This window comes from Phasianus colchicus, chromosome 3, assembly GCF_987193195.1.
Source record: "Phasianus colchicus chromosome 3, bPhaCol1.hap1.1, whole genome shotgun sequence".
Lineage (NCBI taxonomy): Eukaryota > Metazoa > Chordata > Aves > Galliformes > Phasianidae > Phasianus > Phasianus colchicus.
Genome location: NC_143438.1, coordinates 71,456,649 through 71,481,367, shown reverse-complemented (window position 1 = coordinate 71,481,367; position 24,719 = coordinate 71,456,649). Strand labels below are relative to the sequence as shown.

Below are 24,719 nucleotides of genomic sequence, written 5' to 3'. Positions count from 1 at the left end.
GGCTGTTAGGATTAGTAAAAGAACAGAGGTATTGTAGTGACAGCTACCACTAGAAGCTAACTAAAAGTCCATAGAAAAGCTTGAAAGGTTCTGTTAAAAAAGAAACTCTCTATAATTTGCAAGTGCAGGAACAAAAGCAAGGGAAAGAGTTCCATGGAGGTGGTCGAGGTGGGAAAAAAGAATCAGAAGAGCATGTAGCACAACTGGAGGCGACAGAGATCAGAATGAAGACACAGGAAAATGCACAGCGCCACAGGATCTGAGGAGATGGAGACATTTTAATTTTGAAAATTAAAATCCTTTTAAAAAAGAAATTCAAGTCATAATCTGTTAGTGATTAAATGTGTGGTCTTGGCTGACTGTCCACTGCAGAAGTTACCTGATATATGGTTTTAGTGTGAAAAGTGACGTTTTTAGTATGTGTTATCGGCAGTGATCCATCATGGTGTAATATGCAAGATTATCCACTGGAACCCAGTCTTTTGCTTCAGGTGGTTTTATTTATAGTTTGTGCAGGTGCAGCCGAGGCAGTGAGTGTAGGCCAGCATGGGAAGAGCTGGGCAAACAAAGCATCTTCCTTCTGGAAAAGCTATTGTGAGCTTTATGGAGTCACTCAGCTCTGGGGCATGGGTCTGGCTGTTTGCTCTGGTTTTGGAGAGGAGGTTTCAAGGCAGGGTTGTGTTGTTTGGACTGCACTGACTTTGTTCTTTCTGGTTGTTGTTAGGGAAGGGATGGCTTTTAACTCTTAATTATATGCTTTGTTTTTATCAGTCCAGACCCATCCTGTCCTTTCTCACTCCCCATTTTTGTCCTGCAGTCCTTGCTTTACTGCTTTCTTCCTTCTCGCTTTCCTTTCATCTTCCATCTAGACAGTAAACAGTCTGGAGCTGAATTCAGAGAGCAGAAAAGCTTCTGATTCCATCCCTTGTCAATTCCACTAAAACTTTAAAGCAGCATCCAGACCATAGCTGCATGGTAGATGATTTGTCTCTGCAGAAGGATGAAGAAACACAGAGCTATTAGTGAAGAAGGACTTTCCTCAAGCAGTCTTCCACACTAAAGAAGGTGCTCTCATGCTAGCAGGAATGATTCTGTACAAAGAGATGAGCTGTAGGAATGGAAAAAAAAAAAAACAAACCTGCGAAGAGGTGGAGCCTGTGTAGTAAGGGTAATGAAGACGCTAAGGACGAAGAACACAATACCTTGTTGTGTCTTGGTGCACCTGGTATTTATGTCAGTAATTCTCATTAGGTTAATGTGAAAAACAGTCACAAATCCCCTGTGGGATGAGAAGAGAACAGATTCGTTAATGTTTCCATGAGGAATACTTTGAAACCTTCATAAAACATTCATATTTGATGGAAAGGAAAACCTACTTTAATAAAACATGTACAGTTGTCACACAATGCAATTGGTACCATATGATTGGTATTTTATCTATTTGGGTATCATCTATAACATACTTGTATTGCTAATATGTATTATAAGGCCAAGATCACTTTGTTTCTTATTAGTGGTTTGTTTATCAAACATTAACAGTTTACTATAACCTTGAAATGAAGTGTATTAACTAAATAAGCCAGAATTAACCCTAGTTTTACAGAACAGCTTCTTTTTTTTTTTTTTTTTTCTCTTTAAGATCCCATTTCTAAACTTGAAAAGCAGATATCTGCACCAGAAAACAGCTGAATTTTAGATGTTTGTTATTTAGGGTTTATTTTCTCGTATTAGCAGAAAGTTGAAGTGATTAATTTCATCTTCAAAATGTCTGCTGCTTCCAGAATGCAACCAAGAACATTTTGCTCATTATGATGTACCCATAATGTCCTTTGACTACAGAATACCACAGGATGTCCATAAAACAAGGCACACAGCTACTGAAAACACTCAGGGTTGCACATACACAGGTACTGTAACAGATGCAAACAATTCAGAGGTGAGCAAGAAGAGAAAACTCTGATCCATAAAAGCCTTTCTCTGTCTGGGTGCAATTATCTTCATGCAATAAGAATATTTCCCAGGTTGGATGGATCCTGGACAGCCTAATCTAGTGGCAATCCTGCTCATGACAAGGAAGTTGGAACTAGGTGAATTTTAAGGTCTCTTCCAATCTAAATGATTCTATGATTCTACGATTCCAGGCCAAAGTAATGATTATCTATATCTGATGAACTATTACTTATCATAGATTGTGTTTGATTCATTTTTATACATTTTAGAAAAAAATGATAAAATATGTCCAATGTTGAGTTCAGATGGGTAAATACATGCGTGATCTCTGGTGTTGTTTTATATATCTTTTATATCTGGCATTTAAAGCTGTGTGCAACTAAGAGTGGTGCACACTTAAAGCTCACATATCATGAGTAAAATCTGCCACACTTCTTGAGGAAATGTTAAAATGTTCAACATCCGTGTTCTCAACAAGTAAATAACACATTATAGGGCTACATTATGACCAGATTATATCTATTAGTTACTGCTGTGCACCATGTAAATCTCCAGATTCCCCTGGGAAATGAGAAAATCATTTCAGACTTCAATAACTAACAATCAGTTATTGCTCTGGGCAATAATAAAGCTGAATGCAATTACCTAAAGTGAAGTTAGCAGTGTAACAAATGAAATACAGATTTCTTTCTCTCCTAAAATAAATGTAGCATCTCCTCATCACACACTACTGCATAGTATAATAGGGTCTTCTAAGCAGCGTATTGTCTGAACAGCCTATTTGAGATTTGAAATATATGTGATTAAAACTTATAAAAGTTTCTTTTTATGACATCACTTGCATGATTAGCACAGGAAAAAGACTAACGGCTACGAAACTGCAAAAGTAAAACACTCATTACAGGAAAGCAGATTTCAAAACAAGATTCTCCATTCCCAGTAGTGCTCCTCTCCACACAGTAAAGATAATTTCCCCAGAACAGAAATGGAAAATTTCTGTTCAAGAAATGCCTTTGATTAGATTTTTCTCAAAACAAGTTAGAGTGGTAACTGTGGCATTTCAGCCATTGGACTTATTCTGCCTCCTTTAATTTGCCATTTGTTCTGCTAACATGAAAATGTAGTGTTAAGGAGGTGAAAATATTTTATTTTAAGCTGATTTTGAAAATGAAGTGCTTGAAAACTGAAGTCTCTAGAAGCCAGAACTTTTCCTAACTTAGAGCTGGACTGCAGAAAATCAAACGTGTACATAAATGCTTGCAGAATGAGGATTTTTGCATATAACTCAGGAATAAATATGATCAGTAAGAATGAATAAACTAGATACTGGAGTAAAAAAAAAAAATAAGTACAGAAATATTCATAACTAAGAATAATGTTTTTCAGCTATAATACCTTTTGTCTTGTTATGTAGGGTATTAATTCTCCATGCTGAATTATTGCTAATTAATTATTCACATATTCCTCTTTGTCACTACAGAATTCGATTATCCTGCAACAGATTTCCCAGTAGCAGGTTAATCCTAACTCCTGATGTTTTCTGAAACTGTTTTGGTGTTTATATATGAATACAGGTTGGGCTTGAAGAAAAAAAAAAAGAGCAGTTATTTCCAGTTTCTCAGACATGTTTTACACGTGGCATTGAAGAAGTAGCTTCTCATTATGTTATTGCACATTTTTAAAAAACAAACATTATCCTAAACTGATGATGGCATTTTCAACAGCTCCTTGGAAGCTAATGAACCCCTTCTCAAACTGTGCCCATTATTTTGTTGTTGCAGTGCAGCTCATTAGTGTTACAAGAGGAACATTTTCAGAAACTTTCAAGCAAAGAGTTGTGTATTTAAATGGTGCATAATTCAACATATCATTAGTATTAGCAGTATTAATAACAACACATACAAAGAATGTGGCAAAACAGTTGCAATCAGATCTGTATGCCCTTTGTTTGGGTATTTTCTCTGAATAAAGATACTGAGTCAGTGGATGTTTTAAACATGAACATGACAACTTGGCTCATGTTGAACATACTTACCATGAGAATATTCTTTTAGGTGATTTTAGCTTCTATTATGATATAAATTTCATTTTAAAAAATAGAATTCACACAGCCATTAAAGCAGCATCAAGAGGAGACAATATGCAGTAGCTGGGATAAAACATTAGAGCAGCAAGATGCAACATTTTGGTTCAGTATTTTCTCAGTGAAATGGAGCACTTCTTGGCAATTATTTGTGAAGTTTCAGGAGCTCCAACTTGTTACTGCTCCCTTCTTATTCCCTTCCTGCAAGACAAGAAGAGTGGGGATGTTCTTCATGAATGCTGCCTGTCATTAAGAGCTTAAGATTTAGGGGCGAGCATCTAAAATCTGGTTGTGATGACATTTAGATACAGATTTTACTGGGGAGAATAAAACTCACAAAGCCTTATCTCAGTCAAGGGGAATTAAGGACCTAATTACCTTATGTATTTGGACCTGTGGCTAGCCAGGAAATATATCTGTATTTACTTAAGTGGTCTGAAGTGCTGACAAAGAAAGTCTTCACATTATTGTTGTATTCAGGCTGGGTAAAAATCCCATCTGCTTTTCCTAGCCAGGATCTTTCCAGGAAGGTTCTTTCTGCCTTGTGTCAACCACCTGCCTTTTCTGGAAGGAAAAAGCACCAGGGAGGCAGCCCCAGAGGATGCTTTGAGCTGCTGCTGCTCCTCCTGCAGCAGCCATGGCCCAAGGACAATGGGATAATGCTCCTCCAGCCAGGAGGCAGCCAGATTCGTCACTCAGCTAATGAGGAAGCGTTGGCATTCCTCTTGCATTTGTGGGAAGAAGAGGTAGAGCACATCGGAGTGCACATTAAAGAAAATAGGTGGTGAACCAAAAAAGTAGCAGTTATTGAAGATAGATTTCTGCCAAAGTTTTGCAAGGAGGGATAGCAGACTACTCATTTTTTGCCAGTGGTACAATAACAGAATAAATTCAGTCTGATAAAAAATGAGGAGGTCAAAAAGGTTGGCGGGTAGTGAATAACATTGAGGATGGAATTAATATACAGACTGACAAGAATCTGTTGCTAATCTGGGGCTGTTAAACATTTTTTTTTACTGAAGTCAAACAAATAATTACAAATGATACCTGCAAAGGTGGTCTTCTCCTGAAAAACAATATTTGAAACTATTATGATCACTAATTTCAAATGATTCAGTGCAGTTTGCAAAAACAAAGTCCTGATGAAGCACATAACCAAGTTGTTGCACATAAAATGTAATGGTCAGAGTTAATGACATCACTGATCTCTGAATTTGTTGATCACTGTTTGGAATAATTAATTCACTGCTATCATAAGCATTTTAGAAAGGACTTTGCAAAATATAAAAATTACTTTCTAGAATGTTGAAAGAAACTCATAACAGAAAGAGATCTCAGTAAAACCTCCAAAATCTCAGCAAGTACCATTTATTAAAAAGAGGATTAGACTGTGCTCTGATAGCAGTATATAAGCACCTCCATAGTGAGAAGGTACTGACAGCTTTACAGGTAGGTAAGGACATAGAGCCAATGGCTGAAGGAGGAAATTGAACACATTCAAATGTGAAATTAGAATTAGCTGGAGACAAGTCTACAGCATGGGTCTACAAACATGCAGAAGACAGGGCTGAATGTGGAGGTACCCCATACATCTCTGGCCAGATGTGAGGGATGGGCAGCATGGAGGCTGCTCAGGACCCTTTTATATGCCTATCCTGAGGGTCAGTTCAGGTATTCCTTCAAAAAATGATGCTTCCAGTCAGTAACTTTTGGTTTGCTCAGTGGCTCTGCTGAAGCTGAGTGGAGTTTTTGTGAATGCTAGCAGTACCCAAGATGTCTGATCTAGGTCCTAAGAGGTATGCAGATACATGCAAAATCTCTTGAATTGTGAACAGTATAGAGTTAGACAAAGGATTCACTCATTTAAACATCCTTTGGGAATTGTTGCTAAATTCTCGGGAAGACAGTGTAAGAATAGGGCATATATAGAACCATTTTTCTTTCCCCAGCAATAGCCCCTCAGCTTTCATCAGTCTGCACTTGTAGCTGTATCTGTTTCTTAACAGCCTTTAATAGATACCTCTTTCATGACTGCTTTATGAGTGCAAACCAAAATAATCTTTGCAAATGAATCCCACTGTTTAACAGCGTGCTGCTCAGAAAGGAAAGTCCTATTTGTTTTAATCATGCTGCCTGATTATTTTATTCAGTGCCCTCTTACTTTTGATTTTTGGGAAACAGCAAATAGTTGCTCCTTATTTACACTCTCTCTGCAAGTAATGACTTCATGTGCTATCTCCTCTTTTCTCCTTTCCAGGATGCACAGTTTTATTTATCCTATACAACCTTCTCTTGTAAAGTAGCCAAATCTTATCATCCCTGTTACCCACGTCCTCAATGTTTCCTGGTTCTACATGTCTTCCCTGAGACAGGGAGATGAGACACGTCGCTCAAGACACAAAAACTCTGTTCTTATATATAAGATGTCTGTATAATGATGACTTCTGTCTTTCTCTCTGTTCCCTTCTGAGCAATTTTGATGAGGCTATTCTGATGTTTTTACCTCTGGTGAGCACCCAGCTGATATTTTCAGAGAACTATCTGCAGTGACTCTAGGATTTCTCCCTTGACTGGTAATAGCTCACTAAGGCCATGCCTAGGACAGGACATTGAACTTTGCCAGAGAGACTGATCTTGGGCACTTGCATTTCACTTGTGCTACTAAATAGCTACAGCTGTTCCCAGTGCAGTACTGTCTATGCCAGCTAGCTCTCTACCAAGCTATTCTCAAATGTGGTTCAAGATTCTTAAAGCGCAGGTCATCGTCTGCCAGGAATAACTTCTAAGAGGTAGCCTGAATGTAGCCACACTGTTTGAGAAGGTTGAAGGGAATATGACAATGGGCATGTGTGACCTTGGTGTCAAAGACCAGTCCTAGATACGCTAACATACAAGTACTCACATTGTGTTATCATCTATCAGTAATATGTGCAGGTACTTTTCCCATGGCATAATTGCATCTTATTGTTGGATTTCACTGGCCATTTTAAAATGCAATCCCTGAATATCATGGGATTTGATAACCTTTGAAGACAGTTTTACTTTTGATGACTTTGAATGATTTTGTATCATCAGAAAAATAACTGTTGCTTTACTACTGAGTCATTTAGGACTGTATGGAATAGCATGGACCTCAGGCCGGTCGTTGCGAATGTCACTCTCCTTCTGGTATGAAACAGTTATTGTTTCTGTTTTTCTTCTAGTGGAATAACAGCCCATTTATCCCACAGTAACTTGGCTGTTTTAGTTTTCTAGTTGTAATATTTTGATCAATTACCGTTATCCACATTTTTAGTTGAATCTTTCAAAGAACTAATAGATGCAGGAGGCATGATCCTCATCTATAAAATTTATGGGATATCTTCCCCTACACGGGACATCCATCCACTTCCATTTGCTATTGTACCTTCAACCATTTCCCTGGTAGACAATGGTAGAGAATTCAGATGTGCTGGTCTGTAGTTTCCTAGCTCTTTCCAGATGGTCTTTATGCCTCAATTCTCCATCTGTAAAACTGTGATGCTGCTAGTTCACAAACTAATAGGCTTGCAATGAAGACTAATTAATGTCTGTTTCTGAATCACGCAAATATGAGTAATATGAATGGCTATAAGGCATTTAAACGATTCGGAGAAGGGTTTGTCTACAAAGCAGTAAATAAAAAGGGAGACCAAACAATGAACAGCAATAAATAAAATACTGAACTACTGAACAATTTATGTGCTAAATAGGGGTATAAAGTATAAAGCTGAAGGGGAAGATTATCACTCCCCAGGTCTGTTCTTTAGCTTCTCCAGAGCCAAGAGACATTCCCACCTCTTCTCAGGAAAACAAAACAAAACAAAATGAGATCTACTCAGTAAAGAAAATGAGAATTCAATAGAATTCTTAGAAAAGAAGTGTATGATTTCTATTCTCACTTTGTCTAGCTTAAACTTTAATCTATGCACACAAAATTATTGTATTGGGAGGGGAGGAGTAGAAGTTAGAGAGTCCAAACAATATAAATAAGAATAGAGAATCTCTACCATATAAAAAATCTCTTAATACTGCAGAATATATACATACATTTTAAAAGGTTATTTTCATTCTACAAGGTTCCCAAACAAATCACAGCTTAATTCTGCCTTGCAATAGGGCCTGTTCCAAAGATCTTTGAAGTTTCTAAATGACTCAACAGGCTTTGGATCGGGCCCTAAAGTAGTAAAATCTATGTTGAATGCTTATAGATAACCATTTAGTCAGCGCTGGTGTAAGAAAAGAAAAAGAAAATAAATTAAATACATCTTCCAATGACATAAGCCTCATGAAGAATTAACTAGGATAAGTACTTACTCTAGTTGGTGCACTGTCGATCTGAACAATGCAGACAAAAATAATAATTAAAACATAGCTTCATGCTGAGATGAAACTTTCAAGAGTCTCTACTGTGTTAAGCTTATGATTTTTCTGTTTTTGTATTTGCAAGCATAATTATGTCCCAGAGGCAACAGGAGCTAGTGCTTGTCAGTCCCCATTTCCCCCTCCGATAGGAGATTAATTTCTTTACACAGAAATCCAAAATTTGATGCCAGAGCAATAATAATAATGTAAACAAGTCTTTTATTCTTTTAATCTGGAATGCATAATTTAATGGCATAGCCATATGAATAATGAAAATACCACATCTACTTTAGACAATTAAGGGTAAACTGAGGGTAACATTTAATGTAGTATTGATTGACTGTATCAACAAAATGATGGCAGACATCTGTATGGATGCGAGCAGTCAGGAAAATGCAACCAAATATATCAATACAGATTAAGCAGGGAAGGGATGGAGTAGACTTGGTGGCTCAGAGGACTGGTAATGGAATATGGAGCCTTTCATCTCCAGCACACTGATTCAAAGCGGCCCAGGTCAGTCTGTGACTGAAAGTCGTTACCATCAGGTGGCTCTTCAGTGAAGAGTTTGTCCTAATGGCAGGTTGTCTGTGTCACAAAATGCACCATCTATCATGACTGACATGTGTTGAGATTTCCAGCTGGAAGGCTGGAATGAGAGAGGATGGTCTCTGCAGTTCCTTCACCTGGGGTGTAGTGGAGGGTAAGGACTGTTTCTGTGGCTTGCTCTGCCATGGGCTGTGCTGCAGAGGTTTTAGGAACATGAGATTTTAGTGAACATGGTGCTAAATACTAACCAACTGAAGAGCAAGAGGAAGGTACCTGTGCTGAAGAGATTGCAACTGAAATGTAAGGGAAGACATGAACTGGCAGACAGAAATGATAAAAATGGGATAACTAATCAGGCAGTACCAATTAGCATGACAGAAATAGGTTCAGCACACCAGCAGCATCAGGTTGCAGTACATATCCTGCCATACTTGTGTTTTTGAATGGATTTGTTACATAGGGGACAGCACAACAGAATTTGTTGTTTTTTTTTTTTTAAATGAATGAAGTGAAATCAAGCATACTGGGTAAGGCAGTAGTGAGAAGTATTATATTAAAGCTAAGTGAGGAACAAGATAAGATGGGAACAAAGGCCTTCAAAATGAAGGCAAAGTGCTTACAGAGTCAGTATACAGATGAGAAATGTTGGAGAGATGCAAAGGGGGGAATGACAGACAAAGGAATGAGATAAGGGGATTATTTCTTTCAGCAGCAGTTCTGCTTGGATATGAGCAGAGCAAGACTGTATCTGTCAAAGCCGCAAAAAATGACATTGTTATGAAGTGACAGGAGCATAAAGACAGTTTTAGGTTGGATGGGCAATACTGTACCTTTCGAGTTCTGGAGAAAGATGTTACCTTAATATAGACTGAATGTTAGCATCAATTAAATTGCTTATTGGCAACATTTGGTCTGAATCCTAAGTGAGAGATGAGACATACCTTTAATTGATAATGAGAGCACAATGACTGTACCACAAATAATTATTAATGTTCTCTTACATCTTCGAGCTTGACCTTATGGTTAGACATACACAAGGAGATACAGGTTAGACAGTAGACAAGTTATTGCATTTTAGGGAGATAGTTTTATGCAGTTAATGTTGTCAGCTTGGAACAAAGAAGTTGAGCATCGTTTCTCAGCCTTTGATCTACACAGCTCAAAAGGTTCATGAACTGCTGCAAAAAAAAAAAAAAAAAAACTACACAAAATATATATGTATTTTTTTTTAAAAAAAGGAAGCTTATTTTCACTTAACTTTGACTGATTTAGCTCAACTTCTATTGAAAAATTTTTCACAAATCTTGAAGTTGAAAACCACCGCATAGAAGAATAAAAACAAACAGACTCCTGTAAATTGTCAAAGTAACATGATGATTTTGTGAAGAAATGAAAGGTGAGAGAAACAGGAAAAGACAGTCAGTGAAAACAGCAACCCATGCATTTTCTTTGAAATTTTGTAAGAAAAAATAAAACCATGTTACTTAAAAAAAAAAAATTAGATTTTAAAATTCATATGGCCAAAAGATATGGCAACAAATTGATGGGTACGCCAAGATTAATGAAAGGTACCAGTTATTCCTCCCTGATTCATATACATTTCAGTTATAGTTACATATTCAGTAATTCTATTCCCTGTGTATTTATATCCATCACAGATTACAAATTTCCTAGGATGAATATACTCCACACAGGCCTCTTCAAAATGCACCAAGTCTGTAAGCAGTACTTGGTGTCATCTGGATGTCAGCTGCCTCTAACAACCATCTGACCAACATGCATGCTTTCTCTGCAGAAGCCTTGCAATGGGAAATAAGCATGCTTTTTTTTTTTTTTTTTTTTTTTTTTTTTTTTTTTTTTTTTTTTTTTAGAGCAAAGATTAAGATTGAAGAAATTCAGAACAGTGCAACTAAAAATTGTGAAGATTTTTCAGTGGTTGTAGAGATCTTTTTCAAGAAGTCATAATTCATAACATAGATTAACTCTTTAAGGTTTCTGGTCCTAAATTTATCACTTAGAATAGTAACTTGGGGATGGAATGAGTATCATCAGCAGGTGAAATTACATGGAACTGAAATTGCACTGAGTGTATTTTGCTACAACGTCTCACAAGGACAAATTCCTCAGCAGTTATTTGGGTAACACAAAACCAAGTGTCTGACTGCACTTATTCTGATATGTCTTCATGCTGTGTTTTTGTTTGGTTTTGTGGTTTCTTCTTGTTTCTTTGGTTGTTGTGATTACCTGGTCCAAAAACAAGTGTAATAGCCATGATAGCTCTTCTACACATATTATATTCAAATATCAATGAGCGTAATAATTAATTGGGTTTAACTGAATTGTATTAAAACAAGTAAACAAAATATTTAACTGCATATGGTTCTTGGTAAGAGTATAAACAAATAAATTGACATTTCAAATTCTGAACACAGAGAAATTAGAAAAACCAGAGAGAAAGCCTCCTGTGGGTGCGACACTCTCTGTCCCATGGGGCAGGTGTCTTGGGAAGCAAATGTGTTCAGTGAGCTGCTTGATTCCAAGGAGTTACATACTGTTCAGTGTGAGGACTTTCTGCAGAAAAGGTACAAAAAACAGCATGCGTCTCCTCAGCTGAATTTCTAAGAAATCTGTTTTGTTTCAGCCCTTCGACTGTTTTGTTTCGCCCAGAAACGACTGGAGAAAACCCTATGGTTTGGCACACAGGCCAGGCAGAAACTCTGATGAATCAACTTTTCTCTAGGCTCATTCTCCACTCTGTATTCATGTCATCCTTCTAGATGGGAAAGTTCAGCTGGGTAGGGCTTTCACTTCCCAAGTTGCAGAGGTAAACAAATGCAAATATTTCTTGTTGTGTATCTTTACTCCAGAGGAGTGTTACACTTGATTATCAGCTGCCATTTTGCAGGAGGCGAGGCACGTCCCTGCCATACTAATCAGTGAGAGTCCGAAGAGCCGAGGGCTGACTGCCTGCGCCAAAGTAATGAATGATGTTGCAGAGGACCTGGTGGTGGAAGATTACCTGACAGGGATAGTAATTCACCATATGCGTGGTTTTTGGTCCTTAAATGTAAATCCTGACTCGGGTGGGCTTCTATTATGAAGCGAGTATCCGATTGCTTTGAATTTTACCCGCTTAGCATAACATTTCTCACACAGGTAGGCAAAGAGCTGTCAGAACTGAGTGGCACTGATGGATGTGGTTAGCTGATGGGTTGCTGGTTGGACTAGATGACCTCACAGCTGTTTTCTGACCTTAATGACTCTACGGCTCTACGAAGCAGGGCCGCAGGCACTCTGCCGGCCACATCTGCAGCACCCCCAACCCACAGCACCGCTAGGCCAACGCCGAGGCGTTCCATGGGCAGAGTGCAGGCCACCGGGGCACCTTCTCCATCCCACCTGCGGTCACAGCTGCGGCGGGGCGGGCTCTACTCCTAGGCCCTCGCAGGCCGCTGCCCGGCGGGGCGGGCGGCGACGGGAGGCGGGGCGGAGGCGGCAGCCCCGCCGGCACAGGACACCGCCCCGCCGCTGGAGGACGGAGGAGGCGGAGCTCTGCCGCTCGGCCCCAGGTATCGCGCCGCGTCCCGGGCTGGGCGAGGGGCGGCGGGTGGCGGAATGGGCCTTCGCCGCCAGGCCTGCGGTCGCCACGGCAACCGCTCCCCCCCCCCGGCCGCCGGGCGCCGTGGGCGCGCTGCCCCGCCGCTCCTCCGGCGCCGCCATTGGCCTGCGGACAGACGCGCCCCGCCGGCGGCACACTCGGCCGGCCCGCTGCCCCCGCGGGGTTCCGCCGCCATTGGCCGGCAGGAAGCGCTCGCCACCGCCATTGGCTGGAGCGTGCTGCCAATCGGGGCGGCGCCTGAGTGCCGCCTTCGGAACGTGTGCTGAGGGGGCGGGAGGGGGGCAGCGGCCGCAGCGAGCGTGGCCATCTTGGGTGCGGGCGGGAGCGCGGAGTCCGGAGGGCAGAGCGGGCGGCTCCTCGGGGCTCGGCCGAGGCAGGGTCTGGTCGTGACTCTTCACTCCGCCTTGAGCTACGCGGATCTCCCTCGCTGCTCTTGATAAATCCCTTGCCAGGGGTCTCTTTAGTGCGGGCGGTGGATGAGGACGGGTCCGGCTGAGCTTAGGGAGCCGCTAGCAGGTCTGCAATTCGTCCGTGCAGCCCCGCGGCTTTCCCTGGAGAGCCGTCTGTAGCCGTGCCAGACCCACCGCAGGTGCGGGCTGTGGACGGGCCGCTGTGACCAGCAGGCTGCCTTGCCTTGTACAGCTCACGCAGTTTACCTTTGGGGCGTGAAGTGTTCTGCGGACACTGGACTCCTTTGTGTTTTCTGCTGAGCGAATTGGTCGTACTTAAGCTCAGAAAATCCTGTGTGGGAATGCGGGTACCTCAGTGTTTCTGAAAGTGAAGTGCTGACGGGGTCTTCTGTAAATGCAACCGTGTGGCTCTGAAAGTCCTTTGTGCTTCATTGGCAATGCTTCATCACGATGAGGACAGCGTGTTGTACCAGAAAACCCCTTTAAAGGAGCTCATGGTGTAACTGGGCTGGTGGTGTGACACACACGTTAATTTAATGATATTTCATTTGGGCCTCAAGTTCTGTGCTGTTAAAGATTGGGATCTTTCCTGAAGTTGAGAGCTGTCTCATACTGATCAGAGTGCAAGGGTACCTGCTAGTAAAAGAAATTCTTTCAGCCTTTGCTACCAGTCTGGGTATTCTATGGTAGAAAACTGCAGAAAGTGATGCTTAACAGTTGCAGGACATCTACAACTATGGTGAAATTTGAATTATTTCTTAACTAACACTATTTGGTGTGTTTTACTGGGCTGAATCACTTCTTGGTACAAAATGGGCTAGGGACAAGCTTGGTTGTTGAGAACATAACTTGTCTGTTCTGCCAAATTTTTCCTTTGTGATGCTTTTGTCAACATGGTTATCTTTGATCTTGAAATAGTACATATTTATCCTTCTAGGACTTGCTTTTTTTTTTTTTTTTTTTTTTGTCTTTATGGAAGGCATGAAGATATACATAGGCCAGTGCTCTAAGTGCAAACAGAAAATAAAGAAGGGTTGGCTTTTAAAGAAATTAATCACACCAGTACAGAGAGTTATCACATCAGTTGCTCACTTTGTTACTTGTTTCAATATGTAAATCCTCTCAGTAATTTATTTTATACTTCTGTGTAATCTTCTATCTCAGTCTGCTTGAGCATGGCCATTGACTGGGTAACCTAAAGAGGTCCCTTACAAAATCACTGGTTCTGTTGCTTCATTTAATCAAGTGGAGTTTACAACAAGATTCTGCAGTTGGTTTCTTTGTCTGAAACAGTATTTAGTCTCAGCAGAGGCAATATAGTAAAACAAACAAACAAACAAACAAAAAATACCAGTAGCCTTTGTTTCTCTGCAGATATGAGGGGTTCTTCAAATATCTAGGATTGGGAAGATTATAACAAATAGCTGAAATGGAGATTTCTGCTCACTGGTGAAGCTTTTTTAATTGAGTCTTGTATCTGTATATGTGCTGGCACATATATGTCTGTATATATTTGTCTGTTAAGTTCCGTAAAACAGGATTATCCCTTCAGTTTCAGATGCAAACAGTTGACTTGCTGAATTTAATTACTACATCGTATTTAATGAACAAGATTTTTTCCACACCTCTTTCCATAAAAACAGGCTTCAGTGAAATGAAATATGTAGGCATATATATTATTTCTTTGTAAAATCATACATAAAGACTGTTTTTCTTTAAAATTTTTATTAACTTGAACTGCATGCTGAAAGAGTCCATGTGCGCTTCTGCTGGCTTATGGCTCCTTCACAGCTCTTGCTGTTACACTGTGCAGCTTTTTAAGATAAGGGAACTGATTTGTGTGCCAAGTTTTATGCCAGGTATGGGAAAATCCTCTAACCCAATATTGGTCATATTGGAAATAAAGACCTGGTCATTAAGCTAATGTATCAACCAGTGTATATCTAGGATTTGTTTTGTTTGAATATTTGAGCCAAATTTGCAGCTGAGTGTTGAAGGAGGGCTGAAATTCGGTGTACTAAATGGCAGTACCTCCAGCAAACAAGATAACTGGTATGTTTTCTTCTGTTGTTTGCTTTATTCTCAGTGCAGTGAAGGCTTTTTGCTTGGGTTTTCTTGTGAAGTTTGTTTCTTGGTACCATGAATTTTTCTTAGGACATCTTTAAAATCTTTTAGAAGAAACCAGGTGAATACCATCAAGATCAGTTAGCGTTCCAATTAATTTTAATTTCCTTGAGATTTTTCTCATAACCATGAAGTTCTTGGTTTTGTTTCACTTCAGGATATTTTCATAGCAATCTGAATTTTTCAATTGGACCAAACAAACTGAATTACAGGAAAGGTTGGAATACTTTGGGAAGTATATATGCCCGAAGCAGGCTAATTTTACATAATGAGATTAAAAGTTTATTTAAAAATAAATAAAAAAAAAAAAAACAGGTTACCATCATCTTGGTTAAGATCATCTGCTGAGTACTGATTCTACCAAAGTAAATTGTTATGTTTTTATGTTAGGAGGTAAATAACGAGCATGACACAATTGTCTCCCTCAATTCTCTTACTTTCTTCTAATAGTAATATTTTAATATACTTACACCTGGGAAGCAGGACTGCAAAAGTGTATATCCTCTACCACAAATTCTACTATAATTTTTTTTTTCACTTGCTTCTTGCAGGTTTATTTTTCATTGCAAAAGAAACGTTAAAGAGAGTTACAGAATACATACAAGCTGATCATATTTTAAAATAAAGAATGAAGTGCTTTTCAGTGCAATGGCTATTCTCATTTCAAATGAAGTCTGCGATGATTAAATATTAAAATGATCGATGGTTTAAATTAATATAAGAACTTTTCAGGGGATTATTACAAAGATTAACATTTTTAATGTTTTAATACTTCCGTAGTTTATCAATCACGGGCACAGTGAAACTGTTTTTAGTTAGCAAGCTGATGAACTCATATATCATTGCAATATTATGCATAACATAAACATCATGATGTTGTTGGTAAAAGAGATAAAGAAACAGTTTATGTTGTCGCTTGTTAATAATCAGTTTTGGTCTTTGAGTATTTTTTGACAAAGAATAAGCAGGTAAGATTATTATTATTGTTTGTTCATGTGTTGTGATTGTTCTTTGCATATCCTTCATAGAATTATTGAATCATAGAATGGCTTGGGTTGGAAGGGATCTTAAAACCACCTAGCTCCAAAGCCCTGCTGTGTGCAGGGCTGCCACCCACCAGATCAGGCTTCCCCATCCAACCTGACCTTGAACACCAGGAATGGGGTATCCACAGCTTCTCTAGGCAGTGCTACTGCCTCTCCACTCCAGGTAAATAAATTTCCTCTCTTAGTTTAAAGCCATTCGTTGTTGTCCTTTCATTATTTAGAGTATGTAAAAAGTTGGTTCTCCTCCTATTTATAAGCTCCCTTTAAGTACTGGAAGGCTGCAGTGTGATCTCTACAGAGCCTTCTCCAAGCTAAATAAGCCCAACTCCCTCAACCTTTCTTTATAGGAGAGGTGCTCCAACCCTCTGGTTATCTTAGTGGCCCTCCTCTGGTCCCACTCCAAAAGCTCCATATCTTTCTTGTACTGGAGCCCCGGTTGTTTACCATTAAAACCAAGATATGCTGTGTTGAATTAGTGGATGCAAGCCCAATAGTTTGACTCCTAGTCAAGAGGGAAAATGGATAACAGGAAAGGAAGGCTACAATAGAAATCCAGAAATAGCTATTGAGCTGGTGAAATGAATAAATGGGAAAAAACTTCTGAGAGCAGAAGCTTGAAGTGGAGAAGGTGTTTATACCAGAAATGGCAATATGGGTGAGTAAAAGAGCAAAGGTTAGCACTAGGTCAATGCCGAGAGTAGTATTGGGAAGTTGAATTCCAGTGGGCAAGTTGAAGCACATCATTCTGCACACGGGGCCAGTTTGTTGCCAGCTGCTAATGCTGTTATTTCTATTCTTAAGTAAGACAATAAAGTAAAAGACTAAGTTGTATTGCCTGTAGTTGGTTGCCTCTAGCCAGAAAGCCACATTGTTCCTCATGTTTTTCTCACTGAAAATAGAAAAAAAAAAAATGAAACAAAGTACCTTTTATGTTATGAACTCTCTTCTGTAGAAGGGGAAACAAGTTGGGTTGGAAGTGTAGTAGATCTTAAAGTTTGAATTGTTTTCTTTCTGCCTGTACTGTGTGATGTAAATGAAGAAAAGGTTAAGTTTACCCATGGTAATTCTCTTTCACATTTACATTATCAGTCAGCCTTTGTAGCTTTTTGTGCTTTCATGTATTGTGTTTTCATTGTAATCTGTACATATGAAGTTCTCAATTCTACAAACTCATATGCTCGAATTTATTCATTATTGGCTCTGACAGATGTGCTCTGGAAGCCTTTGCTACTAGGTTTAAGATGCTGCCAGCTGGTCGCCTTCTTCCCAACTCCAGCTGCAGTCTGTAGGGAAGAGCCCACGATCCATGTATCTCAGTCACAGGAGTCTGCTTCCTTTCTCCTTAACCTAAATCTACTTTTCAGTAGATGGAGCTGATACACGGACTGTGAACGGGGCTTCTGGGACAGAGTGCATCCCATCTTTCTTCTTTGTCTTAGAGACGGTGGGCAGCAGCGTTGTAAAGCCTCTGAGGTAAACTGTTTGCTGATGAAACTCCCCTGTAGTTTCAAGTGAATTTAGTTTTTTACTTTGTTTTTGATAACCTGTGTTTCCCACCTTTTACTCTACTGAATCAGCATGGAGGATGTTTCACTGCTTCGCTTTACCTATTGCCGTTTTCTCCTGGTTTTGTCTTCTTAGAAATGATCATGCCTAAAAGCTCATAAATCCTTTTGTCTTGCAGTAAGTATGCCATAGAAATTGTCCAGTAGGCAGTTCTAGTGTTGAACTCGTGTGTGGAGCTGATTAAGATGCCTGCAATTAAGATTACATCACTTAATTGCAAGACCAGTTTTGTATTACTGACGTCCTTGCCAAAAGGAAACAGTTAACCTGGAGCAACGGATTATTTGTTTTGTTTTTTTTGTCTTGGCTGTCAGATTGAAAGTACGCTATTTGTATAGCTAATAGTGAAATTTGATTAGGTCATTGATTGACTGTTATTAGACTAAAATTAATTTAAAAATGAGTAGTAATAAAATGGATAAAGAGCTGGGTAGCTGCCAACACATGGTGAGTGTTCATGGGAACTTCTACCAGTGTTACCTTTGAGTGTCCTTGTAAAGCCAGGGGTGGTTCTGGTAGAAAGCAGTGACAAAGGGGGCTGATATTCATCAGGGTGGCGATGAGAAAGCAAACTAAATCCCTTTGGTAGCACCAATGCTGGGATGCTGTATCTAGTTCTAATTGCTCGATCACATTCTGAAAAAAAAACTTTGAAAGTACAAGCTTACTGCTGCTAATGGCAGTGGTGCTTGAAAGTGGATTCAAGCTTGCTGTAATGCTTCTGAGTACGTGTCTACCTTACTATGCAGGGCTTCAGCAAGGTCACTTAGATGGCTGTCCTGCAGGCTGTGGCAAAGGCCCTCCTATTATGTGGTGTGGAAGTGCTCAGCAAACCCATGCTCAGCACCCCTGTGATTTTGTTATTTCTTTTCATTAGTTGGAGTGTGGAAAGTGTTGTTTCCTTTTTGTTGTATGAATATAATTTGTTGGGTTTTTTTTTTTTTTTCAACCTTAAACTTAGGTGTGATTAAATTTAAGTATGATTTTAGTGGACGCACAAAGAATTTCAGCAGCTGATAATTTGAGTTTTTTCATTCTGCATTCTTAAAATGGTCATGTTGCTTTCTTTGGAATTTTTTGACATATACCATTTAATTTGTGAATGAATCTTTCTGTAATTTGGACTAAAAAGGTTAAGGGAGCATTCTGAGTTTAGTATTAACCTTGTTATTCTATAAAATAGGATAATTTGAAAGTCTGAGTTATTTCAGTATCTTTCAGAGTATACAGAGCAGCAGACTAACAGGCAAAGTAGGAAGAGGGTATTCTGTAAAAAATTATTATTACAGAGACAAAACCTATTTTTAAAAAAAGCTTCAAAGTATTTTTATTTTAAGTACACCAGTGGGGTTAAATAATATTTGTAACTTCTGTTAAAGTAACACATCATAATAATTTTAAACAAAAAGTCCCAGTGCACTTGCTAATATCCTTTATGGCTTCAGTAAAATACATCTGAAATGATTTACAAAGCAAAGCTTCTGAATACATTCTTCCAGTTCTACATGAGAAGAGAGTCTGTTTATCTTCATGTATGTTTATATATACCCATGGAAATTATGATCTAAATGTGGGTACAGTATTAAAACATAGCCATATAAGCAGAATGAAGAATCCAAAGCACTTGCATTCTGTCATTTATTGCACACAAGTCATGTATATTGTATAGGCTCTGTTCAATTCTGTATCCTGACCATAGAAGGAGTCTATAGAATCTGTGCTGTATCTTGAGGAGCCTGACAAGAGGAGGGAATGGGGCTTGTAAGAAAAAGTTCAGAGCAGCTGCTGGCTGAGCAAACATGTCTGGTTTTGAGCATCCTGACTGAACGCTGTCAGTAATAGAAAGAGCCAAGAGCTGGAAATATGTTTGTGATGTCTGATATTAATACAGACTTGCATTAACTCACCTTATTAAAAAGCAAAATTAAAATCACTATGGAAACAGCCAGGATGACAGTCAAGCTTAGTGCGAGTAATGAAAATATTTTGGAATTTTAAAGTAGAAACAATTGAGCCAGACTCCTTCTCAACATTGATCCAGCTCTCCTTAAACTTCTTGAGTCTGGTTGTGACAATGTGCATTGTGTGGTAGGCACACTGGTACACTTGTACCATGGAAGTTGAACTGAGCAGTTGTTCCAGACAGAGAACCAACCTGCAGTTTCTTATGCTGATTGGTGTTGAATCTGTTTGTCTTCATGAAAGCCAGCCTGATGTTGTCTTACTGCATGCTCCAGCTTGTTTTGTTGATTGTATGCAGTCTATCAGGCTCTACTTCAGGCAGCATATGCCTCTCTTTTTAATATTATATTATGGAAATATATTTATGATGTGTACAATTTCATGTGACCATGTGACTTCTGCCATTTAAATGACTACATTTTCTTTGCATGTTCATCTCCATTGGTGCCATCCTCTACTTTGACTTTCTTCTGGACAATGAGCAAAATTTCTTTTTTCTTTGACACAAAAACACTTAAGGAGTTTGTGTCTCCATCTGTTCGCAGTGTTTCCAGTCTTCTCCCATCTTGTGTTCTTACAGGGAAAGTTGTGGAAAGGACCCAGGCAGCTGTGCACAAATGTTTGCACCAGGGAACTTCCCATATTCTCATAATTCGCTGTTATTCCAACTGATGTGTTCTACTGCATGATGATCTTTTTGCTGCCTTTTCTTCCCAGCTTATTCTTCTCCATGCTTGTTCTCTCTCTGCCTTAAAATGTGATGTGTTACCATGTCTTCTGATGTCTGTCTGTTTCCTTATATGAAGGTTTTATCCTGCTTTTGATACAGTCCTAATTCAGTTCTTTTCTTCAAGATTCAGATTTTGTATGGTTATCAGTGATTTTGTTCACTTTTTTTTTTTTTTTGCCCAAATAGAATATAAGCCTCTTCAAGTGATGATATCCTGTACGCTATTTATCTTAAAAATCATTGCCTTTAATGGACTCTCTAGGTAGGTTTCATGAGAGCCAACACTTGAGCAATTTAGATGTAATTTGCCAAGAGCGTGCTTGGGCTGTTGTTTCAAACTACTTTGGAAACTACTGAACCGATGTTATTTAAGCCATATTAAACTCTTCACCCAATTGTGGCCTAATCCTTAAAAACCAGTAGAGTAGGGCTTGTTTTTGAAAATGCTGCCTCTAACATCTGCGGGTCTGTTCAATGAGGCTGACTTTTAAGCTCATTAGGAAGTGCTGAAGGGCTGAACTTTACATTTGCTGTGTTAGTACTAAATACTGTAGTTTCTGCTTTGCTGCTGTTTTACACCTCTGAAATTTTAAAGAAAAATACAAAAATGTTGTATTGCAATAAGCTAAGGAGATGCATGTCAGCTTCATCTTCAGGTCTTTGTAGAAAAGATGAGCAGGTTATTCAGTCTTTAATAAGTTACTGAAAAATAGTAGAAAATGATGATGCTAAAGCCACCAAATTAGAACTCTACACTTAACATTTCTTTCACCTGGTGACTAGAATAGATTATTTTTTTTGAGGCCGCTTTCCTGAATGCCTATTACAGCGTGTGAGACAACAAAAGGGACATCAAACAATTTTTCTTCCTTCATGGATCAGTCTATTTAGTACTTATTGAGCTGCAGTAGTTTCAGAAAGGGAAAGAAAAATTCATTCTGAACAGTGGATGGAAAGATTACCTCTTAAGTCCTTTCGAATACCAGGTTTTGTAATAGAGCTAATAATTCAGTTTGGCTGAAGTGTTACAATTAGATCTACGTGGGCTGAAATTTTATTTGCTGCTGCTATGTGTAGCCTGCTTTCAACTTGTGTGTGCTTGCTCAAGGTAAGAAATGAGACAATCATTAGACTGTAAGAATGGTGACCAGATTTAGTAATTATCATGGCATGAAGCCATGGGCTTCATTAAAAAAGGAGTGGCCAGGAGGGAGAGGGAAGTGATTGTCCCCCTCTGCTTGGCTCTTGGGAGTCCCTATCTGGAGTACTGCATCCAGGCCTGGGACCCCCACTACAGGAAGGACGTGGAGCTCTTGGAACAAGTTCAGAGGAGGGCCATGAAGATGATCAGAGGGCTGGAGCACCTCTCTGTGAGGGAAGGTTGAGGGAACTGGGCTTAATTAGCTTGGAGAAGAGAAGGCTCCAGGGAGACCTCGTTGTGGCCTTCCAGTATTTTAGGGGAGCATATAAACAGGAGGGGGAACAGCTATTTATGAGGGTGGATAGTGATAGGACAAGGGGGAATGGTGTTAAGCTGAGACAGGGGAGGTTTACATTGGATATTAGGAGGAATTTTTTCACACAGAGGGTGGCGATGCACTGGAACAGGTTGCCCAAGGAGGCTGTGGATGCCCCATCCCTGGAGGCATTTAAGGCCAGGCTGGATGTGGCTCTGGGCAGCCTGGTCTGGTGGTTGGCGACCCTGCACATAGCAGGGGGGTTGAAACTCAAGGATCACTGTGGTCCTTTTCAACCCGGGCCATTCTATGATATGGTAAGTCATGTGTGATGAGACATTGTATTACGCTGCAGTGAAATATGTACCAGAAGAATATAGAAAGGTAAGGAAAAAAAAATAACCAATATGGATTTTTTTTCTGTACATATAGCTTCAAGAAGTTACTACTTTTATTGTCACTGAAGATCGTATCCCACTTTGCTATATTGCAAAGATTGTGAATCTTACATTCTGTCCTCTGAGTGCAAGGTGAATATGCTAAGTATGATTTCTCACTAAATATTTCTTCTAATTTAAGGAAGAAATAAGAATTTTACTTCCACCGAAGATGAGCCCAAGCTTAAAATCTTCAAATGAGGAATTAGCAAGTGTATATTATTAAAGCACTGAGACTTTTAGCAAGTGGTGACTTCTGGCAAATCCAGGAAATTGGTAACATCTGGAAAAATATATTTGTGTCACTTCCCAGAAGCAGTGAAATAGGGAATAGAGGATTATTTTCTTGTTTAAAGGGGAAGAAGAAACTGTTCTTCCCCTTCTCTACAATCCAGCAGAGCAAAACAGAATTTCTGAGGTCTGTAGGAATGCGAGCTTAGTGTTGCCACATGGTGCTCTATGAAATGCAAGATTTTTAACTTCATAACAAATTAAGAGTGAAGTGCTTAGACAGACTTAGCTCATTTTTAAATTTAAGGTCTTTGACCTCTCGCTTTATACCTGTTCTTTAAATTATTCCCTACTTCATCAAAGGAAACGAACGCTGAAGGTATGTGTGTCGCGATCAAAGGAGGAATCAAGCTGCCTGTATTTAGCAGTACCTCCAAACCTCTGCTGCTGCTGCCTCACTGAGACACAACAAATAATTGCTTCCTGTGGTTGCTTGTGACTCAATGAAGTTTTAGCTCTATTGGCAGAGTTAAGGATGGGCTGGGTGCCTGCCTGGGTTTCTTCCCACCCTTTTACCTCAGAGTTCTACCATAATTCCCCCCAGAAAGTTTAAACAGATTATGTTATTTTGAAGAATGTTAGTTCTGAAAGCTGCATATGGTGTAATTTATTGTATAATTTTCCCTTTAGCAGGGATTACCCTTTCCTCTTGGAAATACCACGTTTTGAACGTCTGGCAAGGCAGAAGTGAACTACATGGATGCTTTTTTTTCCTTGTTGAACTTTTTCATGGGAATTCCTTGATGCACAATCAAGGTCATATTCATGTCATATTCTTACCAAAAAAAAAAAAAAAAAAAAACCAACTTTCAGCTTTGAAAGTTTGCAGTTTTAAAGTTGTTCGGATGAAGATCTGTTTTCATATGAAAATGTGCATAGTGTTTCACAGACGGTATGGCTTGTTCAGCTCTGAAATGGGTAGGGATTTTGGTTCTGAAGAGAGGGAACAAGTCCTAATAATGAAAAGTAAGCGTAAGTTGTATAGCATCTCTCCAAATAGAGATAACTTCTCTAATAACTTTTGCAAAATGCCATGCTTTTTATGAGAAATACTGTGAAACCAATTCCTGTGCAAATATCTTCTGACTAAGTAATGTTTTAAAAAGTGAGTTGGTTCTTCTTGCAGAAGCTGTGGCAAACTCCTCTGGGTGACAAAAGGATCTCTGACAATTTTAAGTCTTTTTGCTTAAAAAATTTACATCAGTGTGAAGTCTTTCAAAAAATCTTAGTTGAGTTTTGCGATCTTGAACACTTTCACTATTTTTTCTTGCTCTCTTGAACAAATTTAATGATAATCTTTTCAATTCTTCAGGTATTAAAAACATCTTGCACCTTGCAAAAGTAAGACTTCCTGCTAAATGAGCAAATGCAAATATTTGGGCCTAATTGAACCCACCAAATGCTAGGTACCTAGGGGAGGTTTTGGTCCTACTTTTACATGAAGCAAACATCCTGACATATGGCAGAAAAAATGTTGTAATTCCCAGATGGATGTAATCCTGGAATGTGTGTTTGTTGTCCTCATCTACAATGTTAGGATTATTTGAGCAACATTTTTTCCACCTGAATTTATACAGTCTTGTTTGAGTTTATTTGTTGTTTAATTTTTGCAAAGTTAGCTGAACTTAAAGTGACCTCCTCTATTTCCAAGCTTAAACTAAAAATGTATTAAATCCTTTTTATTAAGAAAATAATCTTACCAAAGCTATATTCTACAAGAAGCATTAGGGGCAAGGACTGTTTCCTTTGAAATACTCCCAGCCTTGGAGAGGAACTTTCCAGAGGAAGAGTAAAGACTACTAAAAGACTTATTCAGAAGACATGTTTAGATCAGTCAGTGAATGATTACTTTCATTAAATTTCTTCTATTGAGTTGCACAGACCTCTGTCCCTGTGCTTAGGTAGTACATAAAAATCTAGTTAAAATAACCAATGGTAATAACATCTAAAATATGTATTTGCAATCAGCTTCTTGCTTTAGATGCAGTGCTAGCCATTGCTTGAAATAACTTGATGTTCCTAGAGAATTGAAGGTTTTCCTTAGAGTTATTTATTAAGCTATGATCTATGGAAGTAACTAATGGAAACCAGTTCTTTCACTGATAGTAGGCT

At 39.1% G+C, this 24,719-nt stretch overlaps 1 protein-coding gene and 1 long non-coding RNA gene across 7 annotated transcripts in view; one reads left to right on the top strand and one right to left on the bottom strand.

Moving 5' to 3' along the window:
• Positions 1 to 277: 277 nt before the first annotated feature.
• On the bottom strand, positions 278 to 12,444 carry LOC149918666 (uncharacterized). 3 transcript variants are annotated; one of them, XR_016465250.1, is made up of 4 exons: positions 12,365 to 12,444; positions 3,986 to 4,234; positions 1,139 to 1,279; positions 278 to 990 (listed from the first exon to the last, which is right to left on the bottom strand). It is a non-coding gene; the product is annotated as an uncharacterized LOC149918666 (long non-coding RNA). The 3 variants fall into 3 exon arrangements; XR_016465251.1 differs by having other exon boundaries at positions 1,203 to 1,279; XR_016465252.1 differs by lacking the exon at positions 12,365 to 12,444 and adding an exon at positions 12,218 to 12,304.
• The window catches only part of TRIQK (triple QxxK/R motif containing), a 75,194-nt gene continuing 52,232 nt past the window's right edge, over positions 1,758 to 24,719 (top strand). The window contains exons 1-2 of one of the 4 annotated variants that reach the window (XM_090137804.1): positions 12,516 to 12,534; positions 17,529 to 17,637. Coding sequence is in view for 3 of the 4 variants with exons in the window: in XM_090137802.1 (XP_089993928.1) it covers positions 12,222 to 12,534 (313 nt within the window). In the remaining variant the exon portion in view is untranslated. Of the gene's footprint in view, positions 1,908 to 10,882; positions 12,535 to 17,528; positions 17,638 to 24,719 lie in introns of those variants that run through there. The other 3 variants (XM_090137803.1, XM_090137802.1, XM_031590989.2) reach the window with 3 other exon arrangements.